Source organism: Melospiza melodia, chromosome 19 (assembly GCF_035770615.1).
Source record: "Melospiza melodia melodia isolate bMelMel2 chromosome 19, bMelMel2.pri, whole genome shotgun sequence".
NCBI lineage: Eukaryota > Metazoa > Chordata > Aves > Passeriformes > Passerellidae > Melospiza > Melospiza melodia.
Window position 1 is genome coordinate 2,117,241 of NC_086212.1, and position 16,084 is coordinate 2,133,324.

The window sequence follows — 16,084 nt, forward strand, 5'->3', positions numbered from 1 at the left end:
TGTGACAAGGGCAAGAAATGTGAAAAGAGCATGAGATTTCAGTTACATCCATGTAGGTCAGGTATGCAAGAACATTCAGTCAGGCAATGCAGTGGCATCCACACAGATATTTGTTTACTGCTGATACCAAGACTGCATTTATAGGTGCTCCAAGGAGCAGTTCGTGAAGAAAGGCACAAAGTAGAAGGAGGAAGTTCCAAGCAATGCTTATGGCCTGATTGATAACGTGGTATTTTCAAAGAGCAGTTCTGTATGACAATGTGACAGGTAAAGAGAATAGAGAAAAAAAACTGCACTGTTTTATCACTGCAGAAATGCTTGCTTCACCCACATCTTGCACATTTGGTTGTCTAAGGACAGAGAGCAGAAGTGTAGGTAAGAGAATTTACAGTGATCATCAAAAAGGATGACCAAAGATGGTAATTAACTTCCCCAAGGGGAGTAAATGTTTAAGTATTCCCAACTGAGAAGAAATGGCTGAGAGAGAGAGGTGGAGTTACTACAGAGCTTTGTAAAACCATGAAATGGCTGGATAGGAAAATTAATGCTTCCACTGTCTGAAAACCAGAATGGGGAACACTGAAAAAAAACTAGCAGGAAGCAGATCCAGAGCAAAGTACTCAATTCTCCAAGGGGATTTGGAGGAGGGTCCCTAGAGAGAGGGTGTGTTGTTTTGGCCTGTGGACAAGGAGAAGAGGAAGGCCCTTAGCACTGTGCATTCCTGCTGTGGTCATTTTCCCCACTGTATCAATTCTGACACCCTTCTAACATTTATGTGGCACCAGCTCATGGCATCTCCTTTCTGAATGCCCAGCAGGCTCTTGCTGAAGGGGAGCAGCTGTCATGGCTGTCAGAGAAGAGACTCATGTTGCAGAGCCTGGAATGTCTGCAGCGAGCAGTTGCAAAGCTGGAAGATGAAAAGGTGGAGCTCAACCAACAAAACACTGAACTCAGGAGGACTCTTGAGCAGGTAAACTGGGCTTTGACTGCCTCTGCAGAGCCTCAGGCTCCTCTGGAACTTGGCACCTTAGGCCAGGCAGTGCTTTGGAGACCTCTGCTTGTTCCCTTGCCTCTCCCTGTCCCTGCTGTGGCCCAGCCCTTTGTTTGCTCTCTCTCTTGTGGCAGCCCATGGCTTTCACAAGGGCTTTCACTGCGCTGCCTCCCTCCCTGGCCCCGTGTCCCTGCACACACACACTGGCCTCTCTTGCACAGCCTCCAGCGAGAGCTTTTTGCCCCCAGTGTGGTCTGGTGCAGTTCAGGGTCTCAGAGTTGGTCTCTTCTTGCCTTGATGTCCAGAGGTGCTTTTGCTCCATGTTTGCTGACAGGTTTCTCTGACCCTCTCTCCCATCCAATGTGCAGGTGGAACACGAACGGAGGAGACTGAAGAGATGTTTTAGGGGTCGGTTACTCCCAGATGCCTCTGGATTTTCTCTCTCTGAGTCTGACCAGTGCAAGTCGCCCACTTCCAGACAGGTGAGAACATTTTCTTTGGTACGAGGAGGCTTTGGTCATACAGAGGAATGATGAAAAATCCCAGTGGCAGCAGCCCTCCAGTAGAGACCTAACAGAAGTCAAGTATTGCCTGTGGTTGTGACCAAACAGACTGAAGGAGCATCCTTTCCTTTTCTTCACAGAAGGAGTCTCATGCTCACTGCAGTCAGCGCTTGGCTGAGTTGCAGAACCAGGTGAGGAGTAGGAAAACTTTCCTCCAAAGGCTGCTGTGGCTCTTCTCATGGGCACAGCTGTGCCTGCTGCTACAGCCTGAGTTGTGTTTGGCTCTCAGGAAGTGAGTACAGGAGGTGTTGTCAGTTGTGCACCTGTTGGCAACAACGAAACATCCTTTTCCTTGGTCTTGTCTCTGACTTGTCTAGATCAGGCGGTGGGGGAGAGAGATAGGATGAAATTCAGAGCACTGGAAGTTACCTGAAAATATCAGAATCATAGAATCATAAAATGCTTAAGGTTGGAAAAGCCCTCTCAGATAATCTAATCCAACTATTAAGCCAGATTGTCAATCCCAGCACTAAACCATGGCCCGAAGTGCCACAGCCACATGTTTTCTGAACACTTCCAGAGACAGTGATTCCACTACTTCCTTGGGCAGTGTGGACCAGGATGTTCTCCTTTGTTGCCTGTTTCCATTTTCCCTTGACTCTGTAACAGTGGAGCTTGCATTTTAGCAGAAATCCAGGGACCTGAGACAATGCCAGAGGTTTATTATTCCACTGGTCTTAGTTGTCCACATTGTGCTCTGCTCCTGTGTGGAAAGCTCTGAAGTTGGGGAGAGGGAGAGTTTGCGCCCTGTCCCTCAGCGGCCTGTCCAGCAGCTCAAGTAGAAGAGTCCTCCAGTAGCTCAGGGGAGCAGCAGCCCTCGTGCTGAGGCACAGCCTGTGGAGAAAGGGGTCAGTGGCCCAAATGTGTGCTCTGGAAATCAGAGCTGGGTTCCTAAATCCCTTTGGGAGTCTCTGTAATAGACCTGTGGTGGCTGAGGGATGTAGGTGGGAAGGGTTTGGCAGCCTTGAGCTGGACTTGTTGATGCTCTGAGCTCTGTTGTGTGTGGGAGCCTGTTCCTTTCCCCTTGCCCAAGGGCAGAGTGTTGGTGAGGGCTGGAGTTGGAGGCTGTGTGTGCCCCGAGAGCCGGTACCGTGGGGCTGCAGGTGCTCCTGCCAGCGTGGGCTTGTCTGAGCGGGGCCTTGTGCCTCTTTCAGGTGTCCCTGCTGCAGTCACAGCTGGCCCAAGAGCGACAGCACTGTCAGAATTACATTGAGAACTGTGCAAGGACCAGCCAGGAGCTGTCAGACCTTCACCAGGAGCTGTCCTGCTCCTTTGCAGCTGTGCTCAAGGAGCCCGAAGTTGCTGTTCTGGAAGAAGAGACGCGGAAGCTGGATCAGTCTCTGAACCTTAACTCTGCACTGACATCCCTGGACCATCAGTCTCTGGAGAGACAGCTGGAGCATCCAAGAGCCAGACCTGCCAGAAGCAATGATGACCTGAGGTAACAGCACCTCTGGTCTCCATTTGAATGGAACAATTTCTCCTAAGACAAAGAGCTCATGGATGTGAGAAATGGGGTCAGCTCCTCGGGACAGGGCTACTCTCTGCCTTAAACATCCGTTGGTCTCACATTCAGCTGGTGTCAAACCTCACCTTATGCTGAGGATTAGGATCTACAAAACATTATTTCATGAAGTAGATGATTTCTGGGACCAAAATGTGAATATGTGAGAACAACAACATAGGTAAGGAGAAGGAATGAGGCATGGAGAATGAAGCTGGAACAAAAAAAAAACTAATCCTTGAACAGTAAGACTTGTGGGTGACATCTGTCTGAGGGCAGCTACTTAAAAGGACACAAAGAGTGTGCTACAAACAATTAAAGTAACATAACAGTTGGTGGTGTTTGCATTTGCAAGCATCTCCTAGGGACAGGTATTTAAATTTTTTTTAATAAAATGTTTTTCAGAAGAAAATTATACTCATTTTCACTGTCGCAGTGAGGCTACTGCAAGCTCTTACAGTTTCCCTTCTGTGTGAGGTGTTCCCTGCAACAACTAACGAGAATTTGAGGTGTTATCAAACAAAGGGGTGAAGAGTGCACAGCAGGGATCAAAGTTCAGTGAGAAATGAGGCTGCCCTTCCCTTCTCCCTTCCCTTTTTCCCTCCAAAGCACTGATGGCTTTGCCCCAACAGCAGCCCCAGGGACAGCTCAGCTGCTCTCCACAGGCTGTCAGTGCCCAGCCCCAGCCCTGCCACAGCCTGAGGCCACAGATGCGTGGGGAGGGTGTCCTGGTGAATGGTTAAACTGAAAATCACAAAGACTCTCTAACTCATCAAAGTTAGAAAGTGTTATGTTTATCACACTGGTGGGCAGCACCGTGGGGATTGTCCCCAAAATGCGTGACCATGCTACACAAGTATTTTTGCCTTCCATTTACTTCCCAAAATAATACATATGCGTACCCCCAGCACCTCCCATCCCCGCTTTGTATTAAAATGATTTTATTAGTCCTTCATGCCTGGGCAATTCTTCCCTTGATATGGATGGGTGATCTCAAACTGGTTCAGTGGTCCCAAGGATGAAGTCAGGAAAGCCCGGTCAGGTCTCTGGGACCCTCTGACACAATCCAAGCCCCCCTGCTTCATGATGGATTGACATAGAGTCCAGGTTATGGGCATTGTCCTACTGGTTTCACTATGTTCCTATAATGGTTCCCCTGCTCCACTTCCTTCTACAAATTAGTTCATTGTGGCCACAGCTCTCTTCACAGAGAGCAGCAGGCACAACTTCCCAAGGATTTTTCCTGAGGAAGGCAGTGAGAACCTCAGAGAAGAAGAGAAAACAATTCTTATTTCTAGTCGCTGCTCCTGTTGTTTTTGCACATGCGGAATCTGTTATGGAGATTGTTTACCAAAAGTGATTTGGTTAATTGGACACCAGTGAAAGTTGGTTTAAGTGATTAGCCAATCACTCAAAGCTGTGTCCTGGCTGTCTCAGACAGTCATGGGTTTTTCTTTACTAGTATAGTAAGAGTAAGAGTATAGTATAGTATAGTATAGTATAGTATAGTATAGTATCTTTTTAGTATGTAATTTAATATAGTATTAGTGTAATATAGTATAGCTTAATAAAGCAATTGTTCAGCATTCTGAATCATGGAGTCAGAGCACATTACTCCTTGCCAGGGGATTGCCTTTCTACCATAGCTCATAATATAACAATTAGCTTTAGCATCTAATAACCATTAACCTATTGTTGGTGTATCTAACTTCAATATGAATTGGTTCTAACGCTCAGCTAAAATCTTAACGCTTTAAAATCATGATTCACTGGGCAGAGAGAGCTGCTCTCCACAGCGGCTGAATCTCCTTCCTATGCTGCCCACACTGCTGGCAATGCAGTCCAGGACATGGGTACTTTCTGGGCCAGTGCAGGGAGAGGTGTCCTCTGACTCTTATCCTGTCAGAGTCTTATCTTATCCTCTTAGCTTACTTGTCAGCCCAGCAACCCTGTATCTACAGGGTCTCTAGGTCATCTATAGAGCTGAGGAGCTGGCCAGGCTCAAACACAGATGAAGGAAGCTGGAACCCCCTGCTTGGTGCCCTCATTCAGCTGCTTTCCTGCCCCAAATCCTCTTTTCTAGTTCCCCCATGAGGTGCCAGGGCTTCAGTGCAGGGGGCAGAGCAGAGTGCTGAGAGCCAGGCACTGGGCAGCAGCAGCAGCATCTCCATCTCCAGGAGTGGGCAGGGGTGCCCCGCAGTGCCCACCATGGCCCTCAAGCAGCCGAAGGCGTGAGTGGGTCTGGGGGCATTACTGGGGGTTTGTGGGGGCACACAGGGCATGGCTGGAGCGCTCTGGGGGTCACGGGGGGCTGTTGGTGGGGCAGGGGCTCGGGGGGTGCTGGGGAGCACTGAAGGGTGACTGGGGGAGGTGGGGACTGCAGCGGTCAGGGCTCACAGGTGCCGGTTTCTCGGCTGTTTTAATGACCTGGAAAGGCCCGGGGTGGCCTTGGGCAGCCCGCGCTTCAAAGGACGAGAAGAGGCTTCAGATTTTTTCTCGGTCTCGGTGTTTATTAGTTGTTTATCTAAAAGATTTTCTCTCAGCCCGACAGAGGTCTGCTCAGCAGCCAGCCATGAGCACACTGAGCGCCCCCGGGGCGGTCACCTATCTTTATACTCAAAATTACGTATACAATATTTATCAATTTTCCCCAATACCTTTTACCCTTATTGACCTGTGCACTTTTAGTAATAACCAATCCCAAAGTGCCAACATCACCACAGAAGATGGAGGCTAAGAAGAAGAAGAAGAAGGACAGGACACGCCCCAATTCCTCCATCTTACCTCTCTAGACCCCCCTGTACAGAAATCTTAAACCCTGTGTTTCACACTCTAATTAACTTATCCCTTCACCATTCACCCCAGTGAAATCCTCCCATCCTCATACAGGTGTCGTCTCCCGTGTAGGATCAAAGTCCAGCCACCAGACACTTCTGGCAACATTCCAGGACCTCCGAGCCCCCCAAGGTGGTCTCGGTCACTCTGCACATCAGTCCTGAGGTGCTGAGATCCCACACACAGGGAGGCGTTTTCAGGAGCTGCTGGATGTCTTGGTTTTGACTGAGAGAGAGAATTTTCTCCCAGAAGCTGCTCCAGCGCTGTTTTTGGTATTCAAAGTGAGAACAATGCTGGTAACATGCTGAATCAGAGCCCTGTTGAGCTCACTCCAAGGCAAGGACTTTTCAGTGTCCCATGCTCTGCCAGCAAGGGGAGCATGGCCAGGAGACCCGACCCCGACTGGCCAGGGGAATATTCCGGACCCCAGAACCTCCTGCCCAGTACAGAAACTGGGAGGGGGCTGGGAGCCAGCGATTGCTACTGGGGAACGGGCTGGGCATTGGTCAGTGGGTGATGAGCAGCTACTGGGCACTGCTGGTTTCTATTGCATTCTCTCTCCTTTTCACTGGTCAAAGCAGAAGTGGCAATAGCAGTAATAAAAATATGTTTAGTTTTGTTTCAATTAAGCTCTTTTTGTGTCAGTCTGTGGGTGTAAAACCTAATTTCCCCAGTCTCACCAGAGCAGAGACTGGCTGTGTGGGACTGAGTTCCTGGCTGGGGTTAAACCACGACAGTCCTTCTTGGTGCTCAACTGGGGCACAAAGAGTTGAGATAACAACAGATCTGAGGAGACCATGTTAAAACACAGTTGTAAGCATCTCGCATATTTATTTAATAGCTGTGGGTCACAGTTTGCTCTCGTGGTTCCTGCCTGTGAGCTCACAGGTGCATTTTATAAAACCCTTCCTGGTGAGTGTGGTCCCATGGAAATGTTCATCCTCCCTGGCTCTGGGCTAAGGTTATCACTGTTGTGGTTGATAACACGGGGCTGTGGTACGAGAGGACGGCTGGATCAAAGCTGCCGGCTGTGCTCGGCATTGCCGTCCCCGCTGGGCTTCGGGAGCCATCCAGTGGGAACTGCCAATAATTACACTTTTGGAAAGAGGCAAACTAGAAATCAGGCAGCTGTTTTTCCTGACAGGGGGGAGTCAGGCACGAATCGGGCTCTTACACTGAGGTTTCGTGGTTTTAAGTCCTGATAGATAGAAGACCTGACATTGGTAAAGTTAGGCAATCAAGAGATCAGGCAGTTGTTTTAGTGTAAAGTCCTGAGCATCAGGCAAATATGAAGTTCGGTGGAGGAGGCTGAAGCTCCTCAAACAAGATTTTTCTTGAGATTACCTGTCAGTAGAGGCACCTTTGAGATTTTTTTCTGTTGAGACCCAAAAAATGGGAGGGTGTAATAGTAAGAAGACAGGCAAGAGATTGAGGAATGTACCTCCCAATAGTCCCTTAGGGGAAATGTTAGAGAAATGGGATTCTATAGAGGCCACAGAGGGATTAGATAAGGTGAAGATGATCCACTACTGCATAGAAGTCTGGCCAGAATTAGAGGTCCAAGGAGGATGGCCTTCGTGTGGGACAAGTGGATGTGTCAACAACTGAGTCATTATCTGACAGCTTGAGGAGATACTGATCCTGAGCAATTACTTTATGTAGCTTGCTGGGTAAAGAGCGCTGTTGGGGATGAGGTACAAAAGGTACAGAAGAAAAAGGAGGGGAATGAAGGAGGGGATGATGTAATTGGTAAAAGATGGGACCCCCTGGATTATTTGTCTCCTGATGCCCCTCCACCTTATAATCCTCTTCCTCAAGCACCTCAAATGGCAGGTCCGGTTCTTCCCCCAGCTGCCATCTCATTACCACCTACTCAAACTCCTCCTTCTACCTCTTCAGCTTCCCCTATGATAAACCCAGTATCTCCCCCAGTAACCACTCCCTCAACACCCCCTTCAGCTCCTCCAGTTCCTTGTGCATCACCACAAGCACCTACTCCACCTGCTGCATTCTCCACCCCTTCTCCAGCTCCGCTTAATATCCACTCAGGCTCTTCTCCCCCTCCTATTGTTGTCCCTTTACCTCCTCCTAGTAGTTGGGACACAAATGCCTCCTCGCCCGATAGACAGCTATCAGCAAATACACCTGCTGATCTGCAGAAAGTTCAGGGTAACCCAGATACCCCTCAAACTAGTAGTTTGGCATCTGAAGATGGGCCATACTGCCGTGCCAGATCCAAGACCTCCAGGGTAGAGAGACTTTATCCCCTCAGAGAAGTTCCTATGGGAGGAGTAGTGGGAGGTATTGGCTTTGTGATGAAACTCCTGCTACTTGGGCTAATGCAGAACTTCCAGCTTTACTCCAAAATAGACCCAGACACCCCAGAAGGTCAAGTGCTACTAAAGGTCCAATTTGTTACCAAATCTTGGCCTGATATACAGAGTGAAGCCCCAAAACAGATAGCCTTCAAGAAATAATGAGTTAAAACATAGAATGTAAGGCATTTGAAGAAAGCATAGCATTTAGGAAACACATAGAGCAATAAATCGGCTAAAGCATGGAACACAATGACAGGAAAGAGAGATAGGGATAGGGGAACTGATGGGCTAAGCATGTTCAGAGCCAACAATGTCAAACCGACCCTAAGAGCTTTGCCAAGCCATAGGGACCAAGCCAAGTACACCGAGAATTGGCCAAATTAGGAAAGAAGTTCAAAAGTTTAAAGAGGAAGACTCATCAGGAGACCCCAGCCCATGATGAAGGCAACCGGAACGACCACCAAGATGATCCTCAAAAGAGGTGTCCCCGCCCACGCTCCGCCTACACCACGCCCCATATGAATATTCATGCAAAGATATGATTATGTATATGATCTGATGTAATCCTATATCCAAAACTGTATAAAAGGCTTGTTTTTGTTACAGAAAACTCAGAAATCCATTCTGTGATTTCTCTGACGCGTCACAATAAAATACCTCCTGCTTATTTGACTTAAGCTGAGTCTCTTAGGCAGTTATTCTCGCCTTTTGGGGCAAAATTCGGCATCATTTCTGGCGACCCAGATGGGACCAGACAGGAGATCCAGGCCTTAAGGGGTCCTCCCGAGCTGGGTCCGGGGCCGGGACCCTCTGGGCGCCCCTGACGAATTTTTGTCAGAAGAGACTCCCCCCTGGACCAGCGCTTTTTGGTGGACGAAGGGTTCCCTGCATCTCCTGCTCCAATTAAGAGGTATTTTAATTGTTTATTGGTTTTGGGATAAAGCGCTTTGTTGGGAAACGGGGGTCAGACGTGACCACCGAAAGGGAAAGCTGGGGGACGCCCCGGTAAAGAATCCCAGCTGGGTTAGAGTCCCGGTAATAGAAACGCAGGTTAAAGTCCTGCTGCTGGAAGGAGTATTTGTTTATCTTGGTATCTTTAGTTTGTTTTTATTGTGTGGGAAACTGTTTTAACATTGTGTTTAATGTTATAATACTGTGAATTAAGGGTCAAGAACTAAGATTGCTCTCTGAGAACGGGAGAGAGGTCTGTCAGCCGGTGGTGGTCTTGTGTCTGTTCTATGTGTCTGTTGCAAAATCTTACAGGAAATGTCTTGTCACTCTGTAATCTTTTAGAAGAGAATAAGTTGATAGACGTCCGGGAAGAAATTTGTCACCCCCTGCAATTATTATACTGTCTACGGTGCCTTGCGATTGCATGAATCTGGCAAACCGGTATCTCACAGTCTGTAGGCGACCTCTCGTGACCAAACCTGGTAAAACAGTCTGTTCTGATATAGACCATAAGGTAGGAACTATTTCATAAAGGTGTGTGGGTATGGGTGAGAGTGAATGAGACGCAGCATCGCTACGAAGCGAGAGGGAGTCCCACTCCGCATTTCCTGTTCTTCGCGAGAAGCCAGGTCGGAAACGGACAAAGCGATTGGAAATTGTGTGTATGAAGTGTTAAAATAAATTGGCATACAGTACTTGCGAGAAAGAGACTGATCCGGTTAAACAGACACAGGGAATAGCAATGGGAGGCCAACAGAGTAAGGAAGTAAATATGAAAACCCCCTTAGGATGTATCCTAAAGCACTGGAAGGACTTGGGAGGGATTCCGGGGGGAAACATAAGTAAAAAGACACTCCTTAAATATTGTACACAGTGGTGGCCGTTGTATAAGTTAGATGACAATGAGAAATGGCCGCCGGAGGGAACAACTAATTATAACACTATTTTACAACTAATGCTCTTCCTCCGCCGGCTCAATAAATGGGATGAGGTAATGTACGCAGACATGTTCTTCACCCTAAGGAATAAACCTGAGTGGCAAAAAGAATGCGGAATTAATGTAGCCCCTCAGGATCCCCTAGTACTAGCCCTGGAAAGGGATAAGAAGGGTCCAAAGCCTAAGGAACGTTGCTGTGATGCATGTAGTAGAAATGAGAATAAGCAGAAAGCAGATGCCAGAATTTTGGTGGCAGCAGTTCAAGAAATGCAGGCAGCTTTGAATACAGAAAAATTTGCAGGGAAAGACAAACAGTGGATGTCAGGATCTATTTTTAGAAACACAAGACCTGTGCATTTTTCCCGCGGCAAGAAAAAACACTTTAAAAATTCTTGCCCCACTTTGAAGGGTGCAGGACCTACCTGTTTTTATTGTCATAAAAAGGGGCACCTGCAAAAAAATTGCAGAAAAAAACAGCAAGATGAGAAAACTTCTCAGGAGAATCAGAGAGGGCAAGAGTTTTGTTTAACGAAGAGGACCGAATTACACCCAGAAGAGCCCTTGATAATAAAGCTAAGAGTAGGTCCTCAGAGTGAAGAATTTGTATTTTTAGTAAATACAGGAGTTTCTCGGTCAACAGTGACAAAATTACCCCAGGGATGTGAGATAAGTTGTGAGCGAGTTTCAGTAATCGGAATTACAGGAGAAGCTTTCCCTGTTCCTGTAATAAAAGGAGTGAAAATTGAAACAAATGACAAATTTGGAGTAAATGATTTATTGTTGATACCAGAGGCCGAGAAGAATATGTTAGGCAGAGGTCTAATAATAGCCCTAAATTTACAGATAAAACCCTGTGAAGGAAAACTTGAAATTCATTCTTTACCTGAAGAAGATAATCTAGAAATTAATGACACGGGTTGGCATTCAGGTGAAGTGGGAAAAAGTTTAGGGTGAAGGAGTCTGGTCCCCTTAGTCCCTCCTGGTCAGCGCAAGCCTGTGAATTTTAAAAAAGGCAAGAAGGGACTATTTATACAGACTCCAAATATGTTTTTAGTGTAGTACATACTTTTAGAAAAATTTGGAAGGAAAGGGGACTTATAAACACTCAAAGGAAGGGGTTAATATATGGGGGATTGATAATTTCAAAAAAAAAAATATATATATAGCAATAGTTCATATAAAGGAACACCTGAGGGGGAGGGATATTAGAGTCGGAGAAATAATTTGGCTGATGAAGAAGCAAAAAGAGCGACCTTAAAAAAGGGAGATACTGAAATCATGACCTTACAAAGAAAAAAAAAAGAAATTCAGCAGGAGACTCTTTCCCTTCCGCTAGTAGAATTGGCAGCTATAAGGAAATTAGGAGCAACATTTAAGGAGGAAAAGTGAGTTTTTCCTGATGATAGAATTATGATGCCAAAACCAGTGGCACATTAGATCTTAGATAACTTGTATAGACGGACATACTGGGAAACAAGAGCCTTTTGTGATCACTTCTTAAAATTTTTTTTGGGGTGTATGAGGATATTTGAAATTAGAAAGCAAATTACCCAGGGGTGTCTCACCTGTTAAAAGGTAAATAAGAAGATGTTTAAAAGCCCTCCCTCTGGAGGATGCAAAACAGCCTAGCGGCTATTTCAGAAGATCCAGGTTGATTTTGTAGACTTGCTTAAAGTAGGTCGGTGGAAATATTTGTTAATTATAATAGATCAATTAACTCAGTGGGTTAAAGCATTTCCAGCAGCTTGGACTACAGTTCAAACAGTACTTTTTGATTGATACGGGAGCAACTTTTTCAGTTTTAAATCAGGAACTGGTACCTAAAAGTGATGAATTTGTACAAGTTGTGGGAGCAACAGGCCAACCAGAAAAGGCTTACTTTTTGAAACCCATTAAATACAAAATTGGGAAACAAATGGGAATTCATCAGTTCTTGTATTTACTAAATTCGCCAAAGCCCTTATTGGGAAGAGACCTATTGGAGAACTTGGGAGCCATAATAAAGTTCAACAAGGACAAATTGGAATTTCAAGTAAATGAGGAACAACTGATTACAGCTCTAAGCCTAACAATCAGTTGTGTGGAACCTTAACCTGAGAATCACAATTTTGAGCGAATCCTAAGCGAGACTTACCCATTAGTCTGGGCTACTGATATACCTGGGAAATCAAAACAAGCAGCACCGATTGTTGTTGAACTTAAAATTGGGGCAAGACCAGTGGTAAGAAAACAATATCCTCTGAGGATGGAAGCCAGGAAGGGGATTGAGCCCATAATCAAAAGGTTTTTGGAACTGGGGTTATTGATAGAATGCGAATCGGATTTTAATACACCAATCCTGCCAGTAAAGAAACCTAATGGAGCTTATAGACTAGTTCAGGATCTGAGAGCAGTAAATGAAATAACTAAGACATTACATCCGGTAGTTGCTAATCCATACACAAGGACAACTTGGCCTGGTTCACCGTATTAGATTTGAAAGACGCATTCTTCTGCCTTCCCTTACCTCCCGAGAGTCAAAAGATTTTTGCCTTTGAGTGGGGATCTGTAGATAGAGGAAGAAAGACCCAACTTACCTGGACAGTATTGCCCCAAGGATGGAGCAATTCCCCCACGATTTTTGGGAATCAGTTAGCCAGAGAATGAGAACAGTGGGAAAGGTCGCTGGGAGATGGCACCCTTCTGCAGTACGTAGACGACCTCCTTGTTAAATTTCCTGGGTTTAAGTGGATATCGAGTCTCTCAACAGAAAGCAGAGCTGGTGCAAAAAGAAGTGGTGTACCTGGGATACGAAGTCTCCAGAGGACAGCGATCCCTGGGAGCAGCTAGGAAAGAGGCCATCTGCCAGATGCCTAAACCAGAGACAGTGAGAGATCTGCGCTCCTTTCTGGGGATGACAGGTTGGTGTCGGCTATGGATCTACCGGTATACTCGCTAGAAGGGAGAGCCCCAGCAGAACCCATCGAACACGACTGCCTGGAAACGATTGAGGCCATCTACTCCAGTCGCTGGACAGCTGGTTCTCGGATGGCAGTAGCTTCGTGAAGCGAGGAGTAAGAATGGCTGGCTATGCAGTCACTACTACAGAAAGGGTAATTGACTCGAACCCCTTGTCTGCAGGGACTTCAGCCCAAAAGGCAGAGCTGATAGCTCTGACTCAAGCCCTGGAATTGGCGGAGAACATGCAAATTAATATATGGACAGACTCTAAATATGCCTTTTCCGTTGTACATGCTCACGGAGCCATCTGGAAAGAAAGAGGACTGTTGACTACACAAGGAAAAACAGTCAAACATGCAGAGGAGGTTCTGCGATTGCTAGAGGCGGTCCAACTCCCAGCACAAGTGGCCATAATGCATTGTAAGGGACATCTGAAAGGTAACACTATTCCAGAAATAGGGAACAGGAAGGCAGATACAGAAGCTAAATTGGCCGCCACAAGAACTAGGGAAGTGGAAATAGCGGCCCTAATACCAGGAGAGCTGGATACCAACATCCAGCATGAGAAGGCCCATTGGGGTCTAGATCCGCTTTACCAATATTTGCAAACCAGGATAGCAGGACCGAAATTATTTACTACTGTAAAACACGTTACGTCCCAGTGCGAGCGATGTCTGAAAAACAACCCGAATACGGGAACCAAGGTACACCAAGGAGCCATAAATCGAGGTAAATTCCCAGGTGAAGTATGGCAAATTGATTTTTCTGAACTCCCAAGAAAAGGGGGGTTTCGGTATTTGTTGGTATTAACTGATACATTTTCTGAGTGGCCTGAAGCATTCCCTTGTAGGACAAATAAGGAAAGAGAAGTAACTAACTAAAGTACTGTTGAATGAAATTATTCCACGGTTTGGGGTACCGAAGAGCATTTCTTCAGATAGGGGTACACATTTCTGTGCAAAAATAGTGAGAGCAATAAGTAAAGCATTACAAATCAAATGGCAATTACACACGCCTTACCGTCCACAGGCCAGTGGGCAAGTGGAAAAGATGAATCATCCTTTCAAACAGCAAATTGCCAAAATATGCCAGGAGACTAATTTGCAGTGGTATCAAGCTTTGCCTATTGCTCTGCTGAGACTGAGAGTCAAACCAAGATCAAAAGAAAAGTTAAGCCCATTTGAAATTTTGCATGGTAGACCTTATGCTATGCAAGTTGTAAATGGGGACGCCATAGACCAAATCGGTAATCAATACATTTATGATTATGTAATTACGGTGGGGAAACAGTTTGATAAAAATGCTACTGTGATGATAGAGCACCAACCTAAACAACCTGATTGCAAATTGCACCTGTTTAATCCCGGTGATTGGGTGTATGTTAAGAATCTTTTAGGAAAACCCCTACAAGAAAAGTGGGAGAGACCTTTCCAAGTGCTGCTGACTACCTTCACTGCGGTCCGGATCAAGGAGCGACCCACATGGATCCACTCTCACGGGTCAAGAAAGCTCCGGAGAACAAACAAGAGGAGCAGACATCATAATTCTGACTCCACCTCAAACCTTTACAACTCTGATCATTGAGCTCTCGAGGGACTCTCTGGATACCTGCTAAATGGGTGAAGCCTTACGTATCTGGGATGTCGGGTGGTGGAATAGAATAACAGCAGGAGATGAAGGACGACGACTGCTGAGAAAGCTTTTCTTTAATGTACAGCAAGACCTCCAGCGTCTCGCTCAATATAGTGAACCAGCTGCCAGAGCCCTAACGAGCCCACCACAGGATTGGATAAACTGGGTTCTTACCACGCAATTCGATGAATCCAAACCACTGAATAGTACAGCCTGTTGTGCTTGTAATAATTTGTTTTGCTGTGCTTGGGTTGCTCTAAAGTGTGCTGGGTGCGGGTATACTTACTGGTATGATCAGGCACATGTGTGGCAAATTTGGTGTTGGAGGTGTCATGGCCAATGGGCAAGAGAACATAGCTGGATTAGAGCGTTAAGTAAATTTACAGGTTTGCCAGGAAGAGAGGGACTTAATTTGTATGAGAGTGCAGAACAAATAATTACTGCTTTTGTGAGGTGGCGTTTGAATTACGAACTAAAGAGACTAGAAATAAGGAGAAATTCTCACATTGTGGCTGCCTGGTGTAGACAACAAGTCCCACTGACCCAAACATCTGTGGTAGGGCCCTTTGAGGGGGATCCTGACCAAGCATTGGATCAGTGCATCGAGAACCTTCAGAGATTGAGGGTAGGAAAGTGGGGAACAGCAAAACTCAAAAGAAAGAAGGGAGAAAAGAAGTGAAAGCTACACGAGATGCATTTCATTGCTGCTGTTGTATTATTGCTAGTGAGCTAAACAATTGAGATGTTGGGCCAAAGATGGGCTAAATAAAACAACAGAAGTTTTAGACATATTAATTACAGGTGTACAAAGTGTTAATCATGCCGTATTACAGACTAGGGCGGCTATAGACTTTTGCTTTAGCGCAAGGCCATGATTGTGAGGAGTTCGAAAAATGTGTTGCATGGAAATGTGTTGCATGAGTCTCTCTGATCATTCTGTTTTGATTCACAGCAAGATTAGGGACATTCGAGAAGGACTCCACAAGTTGAAGGAAGAAGAAGGGCTAGGAATCGATGAATGGCTAAAAAGTTTGGAACTTGGGCTATGGTACGAGCGTGTCAGCGCCCTGTAGGATTAGAATTTGACGAAAGAATTCGTAAGTTATAAGAAAAAGGAGGGAATGAAGCCCCAAAACAGATAGCCTTCAAGAAATAATGAGTTAAAACATAGAATGTAAGGCATTTGAAGAAAGCATAGCATTTAGGAAACACATAGAGCAATAAATCGGCTAAAGCATGGAACACAATGACAGGAAAGAGAGATAGGGATAGGGGAACTGATGGGCTGAGCATGTTCAGAGCCAACAATGTCAAACCGACCCTAAGAGCTTTGCCAAGCCATAGGGACCAAGCCAAGTACACCAAGAATTGGCCAAATTAGGAAAGAAGTTCAAAAGTTTAAGGAGGAAGACT

At 46.0% G+C, this 16,084-nt stretch overlaps 1 protein-coding gene across 1 annotated transcript in view; it reads left to right on the plus strand.

Annotated features, from left to right (window-relative positions):
• Window positions 1-3,470, plus strand: part of CEP250 (centrosomal protein 250) — a 28,500-nt gene extending 25,030 nt beyond the window's left edge. Inside the window, exons 28-31 of the mRNA XM_063172134.1 lie at window positions 815-970; window positions 1,360-1,473; window positions 1,635-1,685; window positions 2,709-3,470. Coding sequence (XP_063028204.1) covers window positions 815-970; window positions 1,360-1,473; window positions 1,635-1,685; window positions 2,709-2,999 — 612 coding nt within the window. The 3' untranslated portion in view covers window positions 3,000-3,470. The remainder of the gene's footprint in view (window positions 1-814; window positions 971-1,359; window positions 1,474-1,634; window positions 1,686-2,708) is intronic.
• The last annotated feature ends 12,614 nt before the right edge of the window (window positions 3,471-16,084 follow it).